The 18,639-nt window shown below is 25.6% G+C and overlaps 4 protein-coding genes across 7 annotated transcripts; 2 read left to right on the forward strand and 2 right to left on the reverse strand.

The window, feature by feature from the left end:
* Nucleotides 1-51: 51 nt before the first annotated feature.
* Nucleotides 52-4,043, reverse strand: LOC141525601 (uncharacterized). 4 transcript variants are annotated; one of them, XM_074240152.1, is made up of 3 exons: nucleotides 3,892-4,035; nucleotides 3,118-3,610; nucleotides 109-142 (listed from the first exon to the last, which is right to left on the reverse strand). In XM_074240152.1, exons 2-3 carry the CDS (start codon nucleotides 3,447-3,449, stop codon nucleotides 124-126), a joined length of 351 nt encoding a protein of 116 aa, XP_074096253.1. In that variant the 5' UTR covers nucleotides 3,450-3,610; nucleotides 3,892-4,035; the 3' UTR covers nucleotides 109-123. The 4 variants fall into 4 exon arrangements, 1 of the variants encoding a protein (XP_074096253.1); XR_012478869.1 differs by lacking the exon at nucleotides 109-142 and adding an exon at nucleotides 1,893-2,548 and having other exon boundaries at nucleotides 3,892-4,043; XR_012478868.1 differs by lacking the exon at nucleotides 109-142 and adding an exon at nucleotides 1,893-2,551 and having other exon boundaries at nucleotides 3,892-4,043.
* A 540-nt stretch (nucleotides 4,044-4,583) lies between these two features.
* LOC141525599 (spermine oxidase-like) lies at nucleotides 4,584-9,738 on the forward strand. Its single transcript, XM_074240150.1, has 8 exons — nucleotides 4,584-4,875; nucleotides 5,836-6,097; nucleotides 6,738-6,951; nucleotides 7,144-7,380; nucleotides 8,600-8,722; nucleotides 8,805-9,007; nucleotides 9,271-9,391; nucleotides 9,454-9,738. Exons 1-8 carry the CDS (start codon nucleotides 4,662-4,664, stop codon nucleotides 9,562-9,564), a joined length of 1,485 nt encoding a protein of 494 aa, XP_074096251.1. The 5' UTR covers nucleotides 4,584-4,661; the 3' UTR covers nucleotides 9,565-9,738.
* On the reverse strand, nucleotides 9,635-17,912 carry LOC141525597 (spermine oxidase-like). The gene is made up of 8 exons (XM_074240149.1): nucleotides 17,633-17,912; nucleotides 16,892-17,165; nucleotides 14,022-14,235; nucleotides 13,445-13,804; nucleotides 13,179-13,378; nucleotides 12,244-12,367; nucleotides 12,057-12,163; nucleotides 9,635-11,962 (listed from the first exon to the last, which is right to left on the reverse strand). The coding sequence occupies exons 1-8, from the start codon at nucleotides 17,895-17,897 to the stop codon at nucleotides 11,941-11,943; spliced, it is 1,566 nt and encodes a 521-aa protein (XP_074096250.1). The 5' UTR covers nucleotides 17,898-17,912; the 3' UTR covers nucleotides 9,635-11,940.
* LOC141525600 (uncharacterized) lies at nucleotides 14,323-16,347 on the forward strand. The gene is made up of 4 exons (XM_074240151.1): nucleotides 14,323-14,496; nucleotides 14,570-15,003; nucleotides 15,641-16,133; nucleotides 16,210-16,347. Exons 1-4 carry the CDS (start codon nucleotides 14,483-14,485, stop codon nucleotides 16,334-16,336), a joined length of 1,068 nt encoding a protein of 355 aa, XP_074096252.1. The 5' UTR covers nucleotides 14,323-14,482; the 3' UTR covers nucleotides 16,337-16,347.
* Nucleotides 17,913-18,639: the final 727 nt, after the last annotated feature.

Consider the following 18,639-nt stretch of genomic DNA (forward strand, 5'->3'; position numbering starts at 1 on the left):
ATTAAAAAGTTAAATTATAAAAAAATTAATTTTTTATTAAATAAATAAGTGATTCAGGTTATTACGGATCAATTTTTTTTTATGTTAATTTTAATTTTCAATTCAGCGACGTTTCGCCATGGATCATGGCTTCTTTAGGCATCTATAACATACAAATATAATTACATATTAGCAATATTTCTTTACATAAAACATTTTTACAAAATTATTAAATAATAGAAAATTTAGAAAACCTTTCAAAATTCTTATTTAGAAATTTCCAAAAGAAAAATTAAAAAAAAATTTTTTTTTTTTAAAAACCTTTAAAAATTTTTCCAAAAGAAATTTAAAAAAATTTTTTAAATTATAAAAAATTAAAAAAAAAATTTTTAAATTAAAAAAGAAATTTTTAAAACTAAAAAAATTGTTAAGATTGAAAAAGAAGTTTTTAAAATTAAAAAAAATTTTTTAAATTAAAAAAGAAATTTTTAAAATGAAAAAAAAATTTTTATCTTGAATTTTGAGTACACCATAAATTAGAATAATTTTCAAAAAATATTAATTTTTTGATTTTTTTACAAATGTTATCATTTTTCTAAAAATATTTATATTATTAATGTTAAAAGAGCATATGGTTATAATACGCCTCTTTGACTGTACGATTTCTTTTTAATTTTTAGTCTTAAAATAAGCATTTTATTAAATTTCTCAGAAAAAAATTTCTAGACCCTTTTAGTTTTAGATCATAAAATTTTCAAATTCCTAAAAGAGCGCACAGTTAAAGATACGCGCCCTTTTACCTTTTGGCTTGCGATATGTAAATTGTAGGGTTATATTAAGGCTAAGAAATGTGCATTTTGAGGTCAGCGTTGTCTTCTTTGAAGAATCTGGAGGCAATGATTTTATTTAGTCATATACGATTGTATAATTCGGGAAGAAAGAGTTCATGTGATCAAATATGGGCTTTTCTTAAGAAAAAAGATTGAAATTTTAATAGATTTAGTGGTCATCCGTAAATAGATAAAAGTTTCATTAAAAATGACTGTATAGGTATTAAGGATAATTAATAATAACCTGTTTTGATATAACCTTAGGGTTATATACGACTTTTGAGATTTAAATTTTATAAACTGTGGTTATGCGTCAATATACAACAAAATCATGATAGATATTAAATATATATGATCATATATTATATAAAGTTAGAATATTATTAGATCAGGCTGTAAAGAAGAAATACTGAGGATTCGTAGGCGATAGTGTAAGTGATATATACCCAGATAGCCATTAGTGATGGAAACTTGTATAAAATCTGGGACCGGAATTTGTAAATTTAAAGAAAGTTGGAAAGGCAAAGTGTGCAGTGGAGTTGACTGAAAATTTCTTCTCAATTTTAGTAAAAGTTGACTATAAGAAAACTGTACAAGTTATTATAGTGAACTTTAACAAAAGTGATAAAAGCCAGAAGGGCGTGTTTAAAATTTTTTTTAAGCAATCATTTTGCAAAAATATTCTAAACTTGAAATTCAAAAAAAAATTTTGCAAGCTAAAAGAGCGCGTTTTTTTTTTTTGCTTTTTAAAATTTTTTAGATACAACAAAGTATATAAAAATAAATAATAGTTTTAAAAAAATTAAAAAACACGCTTTTTATAGAAAATCGAACGAAGAAATAGAAAATAAATTTTGATAAATTTAAATTAAGAATAGTGTTAAAATTTTTGATAAATATAAATTAATTATAGTGTAAATTAGAATTAAATATATTTTATTTTAATAAAATCGGTGTATAGTGAAAATTCTATTTTTTTTTCTAAGTCCAAAAAAAATTTTTAGTTTGGAGAAAAGTTTTTTTTTGCATTTTTTCACGTTTCATACAAAAATACGTTGATTTCCGAAAAAAAAAATTTTTCTTCAAACTAAAAATTTTTTTGGACTTAAAAAAAAAAAATAGAATTTTTATTATATTTATTTTATATATTTTATTCTTATTTACACTAGAATTAATTTGTATTTATCAAAATTTTTAACACTACTCTTAATTTAAATTTATCAAAATGTATTTTCTATTTTTTAGCTTTCTTGACTTCAAATTGCAGAGCAACTTACGGTCAACTAAACTGAAACTTTTGCTTTTTCAACTCTTTCCGTTTTTCTTGCCGATTCTGGATGAGATTGAAGTCAAGTTTCAGTTCATATGGCTATCTGGGTATAGTAAAATTTTTAACCGTTGATAATTTTGTGAAATTGAAGACGATAAGAAACAATAATGCCCAACTCAAAATTTATCTTTTGGGAAGAAAACTACTTAAAAAATTAAAAAACATTAACAGTTTTTTTTTTTTTTTTTAATTTTAATTATGGTATTATTGTTTACTACCATCTATGCGATGATAAAAAATTACCTGATATGGCACTGAAAATTCTTAAATACAACAATTTTTATTGTTCCATTTACACATTGTTCTCATACCATGGTATTCAAGAAGAGATCTTCCATTGTATATTTTTGTGCCAAGTGATTTGATTACTCACTACAACTTTCCACTGTTTTTTTTCCAACCAGTCATACTACTAAAAAAAATTCATATTGTATATAATCTAATTGCAAAAAAACAAAATATTGATAATTGTAGTTAGAGTTTTAGTATATAAAAATATAAAATAAGAATATACGCTTTTGTGCTCGCTTTAACAATTTAATTGTGTGCATTTATAATCATGGAATGTTTATTTAAAAATTTTTTTACATATCGATATAACCGTTGGGAAGAACAAAATTATTTTTTTATCGATCAATTAATTTAATTAATTGAAAAATTTTTTATATTTTCTTTTTTATTAAGACTGAAAACGAAATTTTTTTACAACGAAATTATACAACAGAATTTATAGACTAATGTTTAATGAATGAATGTTTACTATATATATAAATATATATATATATACTGTAAATAATTTGTACTTGATAAAGTGAAATACATAAAATTTATGTTAATTCATCAAAATATATTCATTTATCGGCTATTAAAGATATTTATAATTAAGATCGTTGAATTGTTTCTTAATTCATGCTTTTTTTTTTTATCGTTAATAATAGTAAATCAATTAATTAAGAATAATTAAAAAAGAATAATTACCTGATTCGATCGTTATGACAATTATTTTTACAATACTCAAAACGCATCAAAGAGTATAAATATTTCACATATTTGTGGTCCAAATTACTGACCAAATTTTCTTCATCATGGTTATTGGTCAAATTGTTGATATGATTAATATAACCAGTGGTTAAAATTGGAATAATATAATTAACTTGCTTAAAACAATCATCGATAAATTCTTCCACGCGAGAGTAGACAAATTTTTCTTGCTCTTGTAAAATCAAAACACCGATTTTAGGATTTTGCTTCCGGAATATTTGACAAATATTCCTGGATATATCTTCACCGTCTTTTGTAAATGTCAGCATCACAATACTCCCATAACTTCGTTCATTTACTTTCTTCTTTTGACTAGTGCTGTTTAAGGAGCTTAATTTTTTTATTGGTGGATTGGTCGAACAAATATTCTCACTTATCAGTGGCTTTAAAACTAATGGCACTCGGGGTAGTGTTTTCGGCCTTTGAATTCCTGGAATTAAAAATGTTGTTGAATTTTTTTAACATTATTTTGATTAGTCTTTTGACTAGAAAATTCATGTTTTTTAAAAGTAATCTCTCAAATTAAATTATTTATTTAAAGTCAATCAAAGTCAATAACCCAAAGTTATTTATTTGCTGAACTAAATACAACTCAAGTATTAAAAATATATATTTATTTATTCCTTATTATTCAAATTATTTTTAATATTTTAAAAATAAATCTTTAGGATTAAAATAAAAACAAAAAGTTACCGCACTGTCTAAACTTACAGTCAACATCACCCAGCTTAAATTTCATGTATCAATTATTGAAATCCATTATTGCAAAATTAATAATTATTAAACAGATTGCAAATATCTAATACTGTTGATTTTCCTTTTTTTTTTTTTTTTTTATTTATAAAAAAATATAATGTAAATAGATGAAAAAAATAAACTTTTTATTCGAGCGCTTTTCTTCAAAATAGTTAAGGAATTTTTTGTTCACGTCGAAATAGATTCGAGTAAACTTTTTTTCTTTATTAATTAATATTTATATATTCTTCATGACTATTACTTCTTTTATTAATTTTTATGAATTAAAAGATTTTATAAAAAAAATTTGTAATATCATAAAATCATTTCGTCTTTGTAATTAATAATTTTAAGAACCTTGTCTTAATTGAAATCAACAAATAGATGAAATATCGCTTGATCAGCATAATATAGCAAAACTTTGGACGTCAGATAGGAAAAACCATTATCAACAAATGACCAGTGTAATTTATTATTTAAAAAATAAAAGACTCGCTGAGCGTGACCTTAAACTATTGACATAATAGAACGAAACATATTATCTAAGTGCATAGAGAGTAAAGTGTATCAAAGTTACTTCACAATTCATTTAATAACAAGTAGTCATGGTCAAATTGAGATTATAAAGTTGATAAATCGTAGCAAGCGACGACTAGTCTTACTTGCAGACTGATATTGTTTAATTCATTCGTGTAAATTCATAATAAATTTTTTGGAACGTATGAATGTGAATTTTAGCGAAGAATATGCCAAAGCTTCCTTTGTTTTTGTTTGTTATTTCCGCAACAATAAACAACATTGTATTGGCAGAGCCAGTTCACGATGCAAGAGTAATTATTGTTGGGTCAGGAGCAGCAGGTATAGCGGCTGCGTCGAAATTGCTTCAAAATGGCTTTAATGATGTCAAAATTATTGAAGCGGAAAACCGAACTGGTGGTCGGCTTTGGGCAGTCAAAATCGGTGAGATTGTTTATTAATTCTTTTATTTTTTATTTCTTCTTTCGTCATCATCATCATTATTAATACAATAAGCTCAAGATGTTTGCACTCTTTTTAAGAAGAAATCACAAACTTATTGTTCAGATTGTTGATATAATTTTAAGGATAATATCATCTTCAATAATATCAATTTTTTTAGTTAATTTATTATTCCTCCTGTTTTTGTAAAATTTTGAATTTAAAAATTGGCGCCAATAATAAATGTAAAGTTAATAGAAAATTATTTAGTTTCTTCGAAGATTCTGAGAAGTTTTTAGAAGAAGAAATGAGAAATGAGCCAAAACTAAAAAAAAATTTATTTCTTCAATTTAAAAAAATAGAATATACTGAAAAAAAAATTAACTTGAAGCAAGAGAAAAATTTGTTAATTAAGAAAATAATTTTGAAGAGTTTCATTGTTTTGAATCAAGACAAAAAATTCTTGAATTAAGGAAAATTTCTTAGTTTAAGCATTTTTCTACACAGAAAAAAAAATTTATTTTAATCAAGTAAATAATTTTGAAGAATTTTATCTTCTTGATCTAAATTAAACAGAAAAATTTTTAAATGAAGAAATTTTACTTGATTTAAGAATTTTTTGTTTTTATTCAAGTTGATTTTAAGAAGATGAAATTCTTAAAATTTTTGAAAATGTTGAAATTTAATATAATTTATAAAATCAAAAATATGATTTCTTCCAAAAATATAAAAAATAACAATTAAAATAGATTTGAATAATTTTTTTGTATTTCTTTTCAAAAAATACATTTAAAAAAAATAATAAAACGTTCCAATAAGTTGAATTTTGAAAAAAAATTGGCTATTTAAAAAAAAATTCATTTTTTTCTAATTTACAACTTTTTTAGGTTGAGTAAAAAAATTTTTAAAGTTCTGAGCACAGGTCTTGCTGGTTACTAATTGTTGAGTATATTTCTTCTGTAGGCGATTATATGATGGATATGGGAGGCCAATGGGTACACGGTGAAGAAGATAACGTCGCCTTCGAACTAGCCTGGCCTTTAGGACTCCTTGAACACTTTAATGGCAGTCATGTTTTTACCACAAGATTCTTTAATTCTTCTGGTGAACAATTGCTTCCAGAAGTACTGAGCAATGTGACTTATTTTTATTTTAATCTAACGGAAAATTCTGATGTTAATGATATTGCAAAAGCTGAGTCTTATGGAGATTTCATAATAGCAAAGTATGTTTTTTTCTTCTTTTAATATTACACTAAAAATTTGCAATTAACTTATGTTAACAAGTAAATTAACAATTAAAAAAAAAATTGTAGTTTTGATACCAAATGTTAAATAATAGTTTCACAAGACGAGTTATGCTAAAATAAGAGCCTCATTTACAAAGTTTAATATAAACAAATAGAAAATGAATCAATCAAAAACAAATTACGTAAAAAAAATCACAATGATAGATAACATTCAAATATTTTGAAATTTCCCGGTTTTTTTAAAACATTTAAATATTTTGAAATTTCCCGCTGTTTTTAAAACATTCAAATATTTTGAAATTTCCCGCTTTTTTTTAAACATTCAAATATTTTGAAATTTCCCGCATTTTTTAAAACATTGTAATATTTTAAAATTATAACATTTGAATATTTTAAAATTTCCCATTTTTCTTCAAACATTATAATTTCATGATAATTGTTCATGTTTTTAAATTTTATAATTACTATTTCTTAAAATAAAAAGCGAGAAAATAATCACGCGTACTTTATTGTTTTTTGGATATATTTTCTTTTGTAACTTAAAAAAATTGGACAGTTGAGGTTTTACGCCGCTACTACCACAGAATTCCCTTAATTGATCCTTTAATTTTTTTAGAATGGAAGAATACTTTAAAACATTGCCAGAAGTTACAGATGACATGAATAAGTCGATTTTGTATCTTTTTAATTTGGTACAAGGATCTTCCGATGGTTCTGATGATTGGACGAAACTTTCACCTAAAATGGCTAGAGATTACCCAGTTTGTAAAGGCGATTTGTCGATTAATTGGAAAGAACGCACTTATACTACAATATTGGATATACTGATGGTAAATTATAGTTTTGGTTTGCTAATATATCTTATAGCTCTTAAAATTTACACTTGTGGCGGTAGTTCTTTGAAATATGACTCAAGAAGAAATATTGTTATTTTTTAAATTATAGATAAAAATGTATGACATTATTTTTGACTGAGATAAGATTAGCGATAATTTATGTTTACAAATTTATTAATCTTACAGAAGAAATATCCAAATCCGGCAGAAGAACTACCAGTTTTGAATAATACGATTTTAAATTCAAAAGTTGTTAAAATAAATTATGATTCATCAGATGCGCCCGTTGAAATAACCACTGAAGATGGTAAAAAATATTTAGCTGATCATATTATTGTAACTCCGTCTTTGGGAGTTTTAAAAGCTGATCATGAAAAATTGTTCAATCCACCTTTACCAGATAAACAAATTAATGCTATTCAAGTAAGTTATTATCATTATTGTTGGCTACATTATTATGGTCATAAATTATCGTTCATTGCTAAATAACAAGTTTTTTATTATGGAAGAAATAAAAAAATTGTTTGTAATGTTGAATGAAATTTTTGAAAATACTAGATTTTTTTTGCTTAAAAAATTGAAATTTTATATTTTTAAAAATATGTCAGCTTTAATACTAAATTTATGAAAAATTAAAAGAAATATCATTATTTGATATCGCAAAAATCGTTATACCCATCGATTACAATAACTTAGACGAAACTTAATAAAAAAAATTACTTGATTAAGGAAAATTTTCATGACAAAGTGAATGATTAAAAAATGACAAAGGATTCCTCACGGGACGAGATGGTAATTACTCATGTGATGACGGCGACACATCGCTGTAAAGCCATTCAAAGCACACCCCTTAACGGTATGGAAGCTGCATTACTTCTTCCCCGATAAGGGCTCATCTCCCCGAGGCTGTTGAGTTTCAATCCGTTAGAGTACCCCATTTACTCGTAATTGAAATCTCAATTGCATCGTCGAGCCTTTACAGGTTTCCAACCATGACTTGTTGGACCGCCTTGAGGGTCCCTGGTGTCAATTCTTATATATTGAAACTACCCTATGCATAAGGACATGCGAGAAAGTTCTACTGTTACGCCATCTGTCTTCGTCTATTGTCAATACAATAACCATTAGATTGTGCAATATTTGCTCAAGCAATTATTCACATGCTTCTAAAATTATATTATTTAATAATGTATATTCATTTACGTACACGATTTATATATCGGTCATTCCATACCAAATACAGCCTGTTAAAAATTATTAAGAAATCGGTTTTACCCAAAACTGTTACCAACTCTATTTATATGAAAATAAATATGAAAATTTATTTATAATCTTATAAACGTTTTTTCTTATCAAAATTTTTCTTACTAAAAATATCTTCTGTGTCTAAATTAATTTTTTTTTTTTTTAATTTAGAGTGTACTTTTTCAAAACAGGTAAATTTAAAAATAGTCTGAGAAATTTTAGTAAAAATTGATTACATGAATAAATAACGGATAAAAAACAGAATGAATTGTTCAATTATATTAAAAAATGAAATCTTAATGATTTATAATCTACAAAATTACTTTTTTATTATTTTCATAATTTAGAAGTTTTAAATTATATTATTATTCCTTTTTTTTTTTATTGTTGAATATAGAATCTTGAAATGGGACATGTAGCAAAAATTTATTTGTACTACGAAGATCCATGGTGGCATGATGAAATTTTTGTAAAATTTATACTATGGAATGATGAAGAAAGGAAACAAATGGAGGCTGATGTAAATTTAAATAATCTTTTCTAAGTATGAAAAAAATGAAAATTTCGTTTAATTCGTAATTATCAATAGTGTGTAATTTCAGCCGGCGAAGAGATGGTTGTTAGGATATTACACGGCGGTGAAAGTTGAGCATAAACCAAAAGTCTTATGCCTGTGGATGACAGGTCCATATGTAACAGAAATGGAACAAGTACCAGAAGAAGAATTCAATAATAAAACACTGCATTTTGTTAATCAATTTTTCGGAAAGTTGTACAATTTAACGCAGCCTTCTATTATAAAGAGGTATTCAATAACTTCGCTAGTTGTAAGTTAGCAAAACAGATTTGGCAACAGCGCGTTTGATTGTATTCGTGATGTGATTGGTTGAATATATGATAAGCATGTTAATATATGCAAAATCTATAGTCAAGGCGCGCGCAAATTTGAATTCTAGATAGATAAATGACGTATTTATTTATACTTAATTTCAAAGCTCAAAGTAGGAAATTATTTTTCATATAAGATTCGCTCGAACCTCCTTAATTATGTATAAAAAAATTTCTTAGATCAATGTGGAACACAAATGATAACTTCCGTGGAACTTATAGTTATCGAAGTGTAACTTCAGATTTGAAAAATGCACAGAATAAAGATCTAGCTGAGCCGATAATGAAAAATGACAGACCGGTAAGTGATCAAGATAAATTATTTATCTGAAAGTTTTGTTAATAAATAAATTAACGTTCTAGGTGGTTTTATTCGCGGGAGAAGCTACGGATCAACATTTTTCAACTGTACATGGAGCTATTCATTCAGGTTGGAGGGAAGCTGATCGATTAATTAAATTATATGAAAATTAATAGAATTATGTTATGATAATAGTGCAAAAATTTAGATTAAGGGATGAAGAGCTTCCTAAAGGAGGAAGCCAATTTTTATGATTTTTTTACACAGAAATTATCATAAATATTAATAAAAAATTTATGTAGCTCAACAAATACGCTCTTGAATCATTAAAAAAATATCTAAATTTATTTTTTTCGTATATTTTTTGTGTGAATAAAAAAGGGGTGAACAGAGCTCCTCCTAAACGTTGGTTTTATAGTTTATCAACTAATTAGATGGTAGTTTGATATATTTATTAATTTGTTTAATCTTCTAAAAATTAGAAGCTCGGTGTTCATCAAAAAATGGAAGATGAACGCGATGTGTACCTTAAATAGACACATTCTAGAGTGACGAAAAATTAATAAGAGTTTAATCTACTCTATTGACATGAAGAAACAGGTCCATCTAATTTTTCCCGTGTAATTTTTTTTCGGCCAGTTTACAAAGGAACATAATCGTAGTTTAAAAATGTGAAAAAAAAAAAACTTTCTGTGGTAGTAGCGGCGTAAAACCTCAACTGTCCAATTTTTTTAAGTTACAAAAGAAAATATATCCAAAAAACAATAAAGTACGCGTGATTATTTTCTCGCTTTTTATTTTAAGAAATAGTAATTATAAAATTTAAAGACATGAACAATTATCATGAAATTATAATGTTTGAAGAAAAATGGGAAATTTTAAAATATTACAATGTTTTAAAAAAAAGCGGGAAATTTCAAAATATTTAAATGTTTTAAAAAAAGCGGGGAATTTCAATTCGTAGCTCTGCAGGGTACGAGATTCTATCGACTTCGATGTTAAATACATTTTTAAATTCTTAATATTCTCCGGGATAGTTTCGACATTAAAGAATATATTTCTTTACTTCTTAATCATACAGGCGACATTTTTCGGGCATCTTGCGGCATTCTTGACTAAACCTGTGCATAAAAAAAATGTCGAGACTCTTGAAGACCTAAAAGATCCTCATTACCGATCCATTTATGTGCCAATAAGACTTTATGACTCGGACTTTATCGCGGACAAACTGTTGATGGATAAACTTATGAATAAAGATTTCTTCAGAAATTACTGGTTAAGCGATGGCAATGGTATATCTTTGATTGATTATGAAGAAAAATTAAATTCGTTAATACTCGAATACAATCTCCACAAATCGAAGACGTATCTTAAATTCGACTTCTCTATACTAGTGATGCCAGGAAATTGGGGCTTGCGAGACCGAGTGAACAAAGTCATAATAAAGTGGGCAGAATCTCATATTTTAACCCGTTGGCACGAAAATAGAAATCAATCGATTAGAAGAAAATTCAAAATAATTCAAGATCGCGCCGAAAATTACTACCGTCCTGTTGAATTTGGAGATTTCTGTTTTGCATTTATATTTCTAGCTTTTGGATTACTCTCTGGAGTCCTGTGTTTTGTAATCAAATTATTTTACCAAATTATTCTTATAGTTGGAAAGAAGATAATACAATTTCAATTTCTCACCCTCAAGATCTATTTTTTTTATTTTCAGACAGTTATAAATTCTTTATTCGATTTTCATGCTAGAGCTTAGCTGCTTAAAATTTAATTTCACTACTAAATTTTCGATTGTTTGATAATTTTGCGAAGTAACTAATTAGTCATGCAGTCATAAATCTCATAATCTTTAAAATTTTACACTTTAGGGAGGCTTTATTGTAACTTTCGAAAAAATAAAAGTGACGCGTATTTTTTATTGTGATTGCTTGGCCATGTCGCGATTTATATTTTACTTCATGAGAATCATGCTCATCTTGAGAACAAAACTCGAAATTTACATTTTTGAATAAACTTTTTTCGATATTAAGATTTCGATATTGTCTATTATACTGATAATCATTTTAATATTAAACTGTTTTGAAAGTGATATAAATCCTAAGTAAAAGATGCTTATTTGTTCAGTTGAAGTGTTAAATATTGTGTTAATAATTAATTACATCATTTAATAATTAAAATATTTTACAAAATAAAATAGTAATATTTTTTTAATGTATTTATTCTTCTTACATTATAAAAAAATAATTTTTGAGACTTAAAGAAATTAAATGTAAAAAGTCGCTACAAAAACATTTAAACAAAGTTTATAATCTAAAATTGTACTGAATAAAAAATATTGTTTTTATTGACATTAAAAATATTTGTTCTTAAAATACTGAATAAATTACTAAGAAAATAATTATTTTTTAAACATTATAGATAATTAATATAAAAAAGATTAATAATCCGTAGTATATAAAATATATAATTCTATTAAAAAATTTCAAAATAATTTTTTTTTACATATTTGATTATATATACTCATAAATGGAAGAAACTTGTTTCTACAAGCGAGAAGACGTTTGCCTAAAAAAAAAAAAAAAAAAAAAAAAAAAAAAAAAAAGATGATAATAAATTTCAGTAACAAATTGTCTACATAAATTTTTGAATAGTTACATACCGGTAAAAATTGATCAAACGTTTAGCTTCACGTTCTCCAGCTTCAATTGCACCGTGAACTGTTGAGTAGTAGTGATCATGTGTTGCTTCTCCGGCAAACATAATTACCTTTGACACAAAAAGAAGTATAAATATAAAAACAAAATAAATATAGTATTTTAATCTTTTTGTATTAAAATTGTTCTTACTGGGTTTCCGTTCTTCGCAAGAATAGGTTCCGCTAATTTATTAGCAGTAGCGTTTAATTCTTCCGATTTTAAGCTACGGAATGAATAACAACCGTGTATATGTTTATCCGTTGACCATTGCGATCTGAAAGATATTTTTTTTCATAGTTAATTTGTAAGTTTAACAAAAAAAAGGTTCATTTAAATTTTACAAAGCATTCAACTTCCAAAGGAAGAAATAAAGATTTCGATAGCTTTTTTGCCTTCAAAAGTAGGAAAAAATTTTGGCTCTAATGGATTTGGATAAAATTTCTATTTTCTCTTTATTTGATGTTTTTGATATATTTTTTTCAGAAAAGTACATACAAAATTTTTAAGCTGGAAATGCTCAAAAACACAATTTTCTTAATAATAGACGCGGATCCAAGAAATATCGTTTTACGGTCACAGCATTCGAACAAATGCTCAACATAATTAACAGGAACCTAGGTGAGCGATATTCGTAGCCCTGCAGGGTATGCGATTCTATCTACTTCGGTGATACTTTTTAGTTTTTCCATCTATCGATGAATAGCAGAATTTTTAATGATTTTTTGAAATGAAACTGAAACTTATGTTTTTTATTTCACTTACCATAAACATATAGTTTCAATGATAAATATTCCTGAATAACCTACATGTATTGTAAGATAATAAAAATATTTTGAACAATATTAACTTCTTATTTATTTAATAAAAGAAAAAAATTTGTTTTCTTATCGGTCACCACGCTAAAAAAGTGTAACTTCAATTAATATCAAAGAAAAAAAAATACTGCATAAATAAAATAAATAAATAATTATAATTGTATAAGTTGATAAAAAATGCTATGCAATAGCTTATCATTTAATTTTGGCACTAGTTTGAAGCTTGGGTGCACAAACTTGCCCTATATAACTCTAATCTAGGAACATTACCTTAAAATTCTAGTTGGACGTGGTATATCATATGAATTCCCCAAGAATTTCTTCAACAATTCATATAAATGATCTTCAACGTATTTGTCGCTTAATTTTTCAATGTAACGAGAACTTTCTCCAATTATCCAGCCGCAAAGTATCCTCGATTGGTAGTCAACAGTCATAAATTCAAAGACATCAAGTAACCATTCATTTTCCTAAAAATGTTATTCAAATTGATAAAATATTTTACATTCTAAATAATTTACAATCATTAAACTCACCTCATTGCCAGCCAAAAATTTCTTCTTATCTTGATCCTGCCAAATGAACCCAAAACCTGCTGAGTCTTCTGGCCACCAACGGTACGGAAACTCGAGAAAAATTTTATTTACCGATCCAAAGTTTAATCCTTCAATAGTTTGTTGTTTTACTGGAGATAATGAAGGATTGAATAACTTCTTGTGATAATTTTTCAAAACACCCAACGACGTCGTTATAATTACATTTGATGCGGTGTAATTGTTACCATCAGCGGTAGTTACAATTATTTTATTTGGGTTCGTGTAATTTATGTTTTCAACTTCTTGAGATAGTTTTATTTTGTCTTCTATTTTCACATCTGAGTTAACTTTACTATCATTCTGTAATTATTATTTTTTTTTTTTATTAATTGGTGTTTAATAAAATTTTTTATAATTTTGAATTCAAGAATATTGCATGGCATTCAACTCAAAATTATTCAAAACGTCAAGATTAACATAAAAAATTTTTTGAATAACTTTTAAAATGTTTGCTAAGTGGTTGACAAAAAAAAAATTTTTATACGCCTTTTTTATATTTTATATTTAATATATTTACCATCATCAACTGCAGTATTGTTTGAAATCCACTTTTCTTCCAGTTCAACAGCAAATCGCCTTCACATATCCAGTATTCAAGAATACCACGCGTTGATACATCGTACCATGTATCGCTTCCTTGTATACTGTCATCAAAACGTTCCATCCATCCCAAATACTCTTTAGCTCTTTTTTCATTGGTATATTTGTTTTTTTCATACACTTTGTTGTATCTGAAAAATATTAAAAAATATTAACTTGAAAAAAATAAATGATTTTTTAAATATTCCCGCCATTTATTTAAATAAGCAGCCTTGAATAAAATATTATTTCTTATTATCATTATTGCAATAATTTACAATCACTGACGTCACAAGCGATACAACGATTTTAATACTGCGATAATATTTTCCTTGTATATAAAAAAAATAATGACTTAGCCTCTAAAATTTATTGTCGAACGTTAAAAGTTTCCATAAAATGGAATTGCGACGGTAAGTACTTTTTAAAATAATAATAATAAGTATTAATATTGAAAATATTAATAATATAATCAATTTTTTTCAGGACGAATGTAGAAGTTGATAAATTGAAAGATAAAATAGCAAGGCCGCCCAATTTAGACACAGCGGTGATTAAATTACAGCAAAAGACACGCAATATTCATATTGGATTTATATTTGACGGAAATCAACAATTATTGCAATTAATATGCTTGTTATTGAGTTCAACGCCTGCTGGAAAACTGTACAAAGGATGGCAAGACTTTGGAAGTGAGCTTGGATTGACGAGAGAACAGTTACTGTGCATTGAATATAATTTTAAGGGGCTCCAAGATCCGACTTATTATGTTTTGTTGACTTTTGCACAATTGTCGGAGTCAACGATTGATAAATTGTTGATAGCTTGTCGTGATATAAAACGCTTTGATGTCATCAATAGAATTATAGGACCTTTAGATGTCTTCATTGATAAATTATCAGTAGATCCTCATTGCCAAGGTACAGAAATTATAATTATTTATTATTCATTTTTTTTTAATAATTTAAAAATTAATAAAAGAAGTAATAGTCATGAAGAATATATAAATATTAATTAATAAAGAAAAAAAGTTTACTCGAATCTATTTCGACGTGAACAAAAAATTCCTTAACTATTTTGAAGAAAAGCGCTCGAATAAAAAGTTTATTTTTTTCATCTATTTACATTATATTTTTTATAAATAATAAATAAAAAAAAAAAAAAAAACGGAAAATCAACAGTATTAAATATTTGCAATCTGTTTAATAATTATTAATTTTGCAATAATGGATTTCAATAATTGATACATGAAATTTAAGCTGGGTGATGTTGACTGTAAGTTTAGACAGTGCGGTAACTTTTTGTTTTTATTTTAATCCTAAAGATTTATTTTTAAAATATTAAAAATAATTTGAATAATAAGGAATAAATAAATATATATTTTTAATACTTGAGTTGTATTTAGTTCAGCAAATAAATAACTTTGGGTTATTGACTTTGATTGACTTTAAATAAATAATTTAATTTGAGAGATTACTTTTTAAAAAACATGAATTTTCTAGTCAAAAGACTAATCAAAATAATGTTAAAAAAATTCAACAACATTTTTAATTCCAGGAATTCAAAGGCCGAAAACACTACCCCGAGTGCCATTAGTTTTAAAGCCACTGATAAGTGAGAATATTTGTTCGACCAATCCACCAATAAAAAAATTAAGCTCCTTAAACAGCACTAGTCAAAAGAAGAAAGTAAATGAACGAAGTTATGGGAGTATTGTGATGCTGACATTTACAAAAGACGGTGAAGATATATCCAGGAATATTTGTCAAATATTCCGGAAGCAAAATCCTAAAATCGGTGTTTTGATTTTACAAGAGCAAGAAAAATTTGTCTACTCTCGCGTGGAAGAATTTATCGATGATTGTTTTAAGCAAGTTAATTATATTATTCCAATTTTAACCACTGGTTATATTAATCATATCAACAATTTGACCAATAACCATGATGAAGAAAATTTGGTCAGTAATTTGGACCACAAATATGTGAAATATTTATACTCTTTGATGCGTTTTGAGTATTGTAAAAATAATTGTCATAACGATCGAATCAGGTAATTATTCTTTTTTAATTATCCTTAATTAATTGATTTATTATTATTAATGATCTATTGATTTTTTTTTGTCTAGATGCATTGTTCCGAATGAAAACTTATTGGATGTAATTAAAGCTGATTTACATCCCTGTCTGCAAGCGTGGTTTAAATATTCTGATATTGATCCATTTACTAAGAATATATTGTTGAAGAAATTTTAATAAAATTTTTTTTATAAAAAATTTAGGAGTGATTTATTTTACTTATCAGTAATCTTAGTAACTACGTTAATTGCTTGTTTTTTTGAAAATTTACTAAAAATTTCTTTTCAATAATTAATTTAGAATAAAATAAAATCGTATATATAAATATATAAAATTAACATAATAATGTAACTGTGAGACATGTGATAATTTTTCTAACAAATAAATTCGTGAATTAAATTTTTTAGATTTATCTTATGAAAATTAATTTATTAGCAAATATTCGATAATTTTAACAATTTTTGAAAAAAATTTTTTTTCTCAAAAATCTTATTTATTCAATCAAAAAGATTAATTTTTCAAGAAGTTTGAATAAAAAAAAAAAAAAAATTTTTTTTTAATTTAAAAAAAAATTTTTTTTTCAAATTTCTCCAAAAATCAATCTCTTTAATTGAAAAAATTAACTCGATTTTTTATGACCGCTGCAACTTCCTTAGTTTCAAATCTCATTTTAAAAAATCAAAAAAATTCGATATTTATTTGAATTTTGTGTGCTCTTAAATGAATACTTACTCTTGAATGAAATAATCTCCGTAGGAATTAAATTTATCTTCATTTCCTTTTAACTTTTCCTGAATTCCATCACTTATCAAGTAATACAATCTCCAAATTTCAGCAGTTTCTTCAGATGGAACAATTTTACCATCAGACATGGCAAAAACATGATTATTGTAATTGTGTAATTTACTTGATGATTCTAATAATCCACGCGGATGGGCTAATTTATAAGCAGCATTATCTTTTTCTCCATGGACCCATTGAGCGCCTAGATCAACTACATTGTCACCTAAAAAAAATTTATTTTCAATTATAAAAATTCGCATTTTTTAATTTTTTTAACTAATTAAATTATAACTAAAAAACATTTTTAAAAAATTGTACAAATAGTTTTTAAAGTTTTTGACTAATCAAATTTTTTTGTAATAATTTTTTCAATAGAAAAAATTCTAAAAATTTTTATGACATTAAAGTTAGCAGCAACTTGATAATTTTTTAATTTTATTTAATAAACAAATCTTTTCTGAAAAACTATTTTTAAGAAATTGCATTTATAATTCTTTAAAATTTCTAAATGTCAATTTTTTTTTCTCATTTAATTTTGCCATAATTTATTTGTTTAAAAATTCATAAATATCTGTTAAATTAATTCTCATAAAATTTTTAGATGTCGGCTGACGTAATTTTAATTGAAATTTCAATGTTATGACTAAAAATTATAATAAAAATAATTTATAATAATAAAAGAAAACTTACCAAATTTAGTTGTAAAAATTCTGCCACCAATGCGATTTTTTGCTTCCAAAATAATAAAATCATTGAAATTATTTTTAATCAACTGACAGCCAGCTGATATACCGGATGCACCGGCTCCAATAATTAAAACTTTTGTCTTGATGTTCATACTGCCACGTCTCGTTAGATTATTACCTTGAGCATACTTTGAATAACCTTTAAATACAGTTATTATATCTATAACCAAATAAACAATTATTAATTTTATCACTTTATTGCTGTACATTGTCGTACATTAACCTCCCTCTGCTTTGTTGCTTTTATTTTTTTTTGTTGGTAAGCTCCGCAGCGAAAAGTTCAAAGTTTTTAGGCGCCAAATTTGAAATTTGAAATTTGAAATTGAAAAATATACTCTTTGAATAAGAGCGCCAAACTTAAAATTTTTAATTTGAAATTGAAAAGTATACTCTCTGAATAAGAAAAAAAATATTTCATCTCTCCATTACTTAAGGTAAAGTCTTTCTTAGGATTTTTTTAAAATTTTGGCAGATTAATGTTCATATAATTCTGCATCGATTGGCGCAATTTGAAAATTTTTGACCATCTAGTTTTAGAGATATTTAATTTCAAAGTTTGAGTTTTGAACGCTCTTATACATTACGGTATACGGGATATCCAAAAGTTTACCTACAAACATTATTATATCTCAGAAACTTTTCTTAGGATCTTTTTAAAAACTAGAGTAACGTTAACTAACAACTAAACAATTTTTTAAAAATAATTTCATTGATAATTACCACACAGTTTCACAAATATTTATTAATAAGTAATGAAAAATTTACCAGACTTTAGCCGAGGAAGGGATACGTTAATAAAGCTATGGCAACAACGCCAATTTTGTGAGCCGCGAAAAAAGTATGAGACGTGCATGCGCTAAAAAATTTGAAAAGTTTTATGTAAGTTAGGTGTAATATTATAGTTATTTATTTATAAAAAAATAACAATGATTATCTTATGAAATTAAAAGA

This window comes from Cotesia typhae, unplaced genomic scaffold (assembly GCF_013202065.1).
Source record: "Cotesia typhae breed Kobodo isofemale line unplaced genomic scaffold, CoteBio_Ctyphae contig_26, whole genome shotgun sequence".
In the NCBI taxonomy this organism is placed as follows: domain Eukaryota; kingdom Metazoa; phylum Arthropoda; class Insecta; order Hymenoptera; family Braconidae; genus Cotesia; species Cotesia typhae.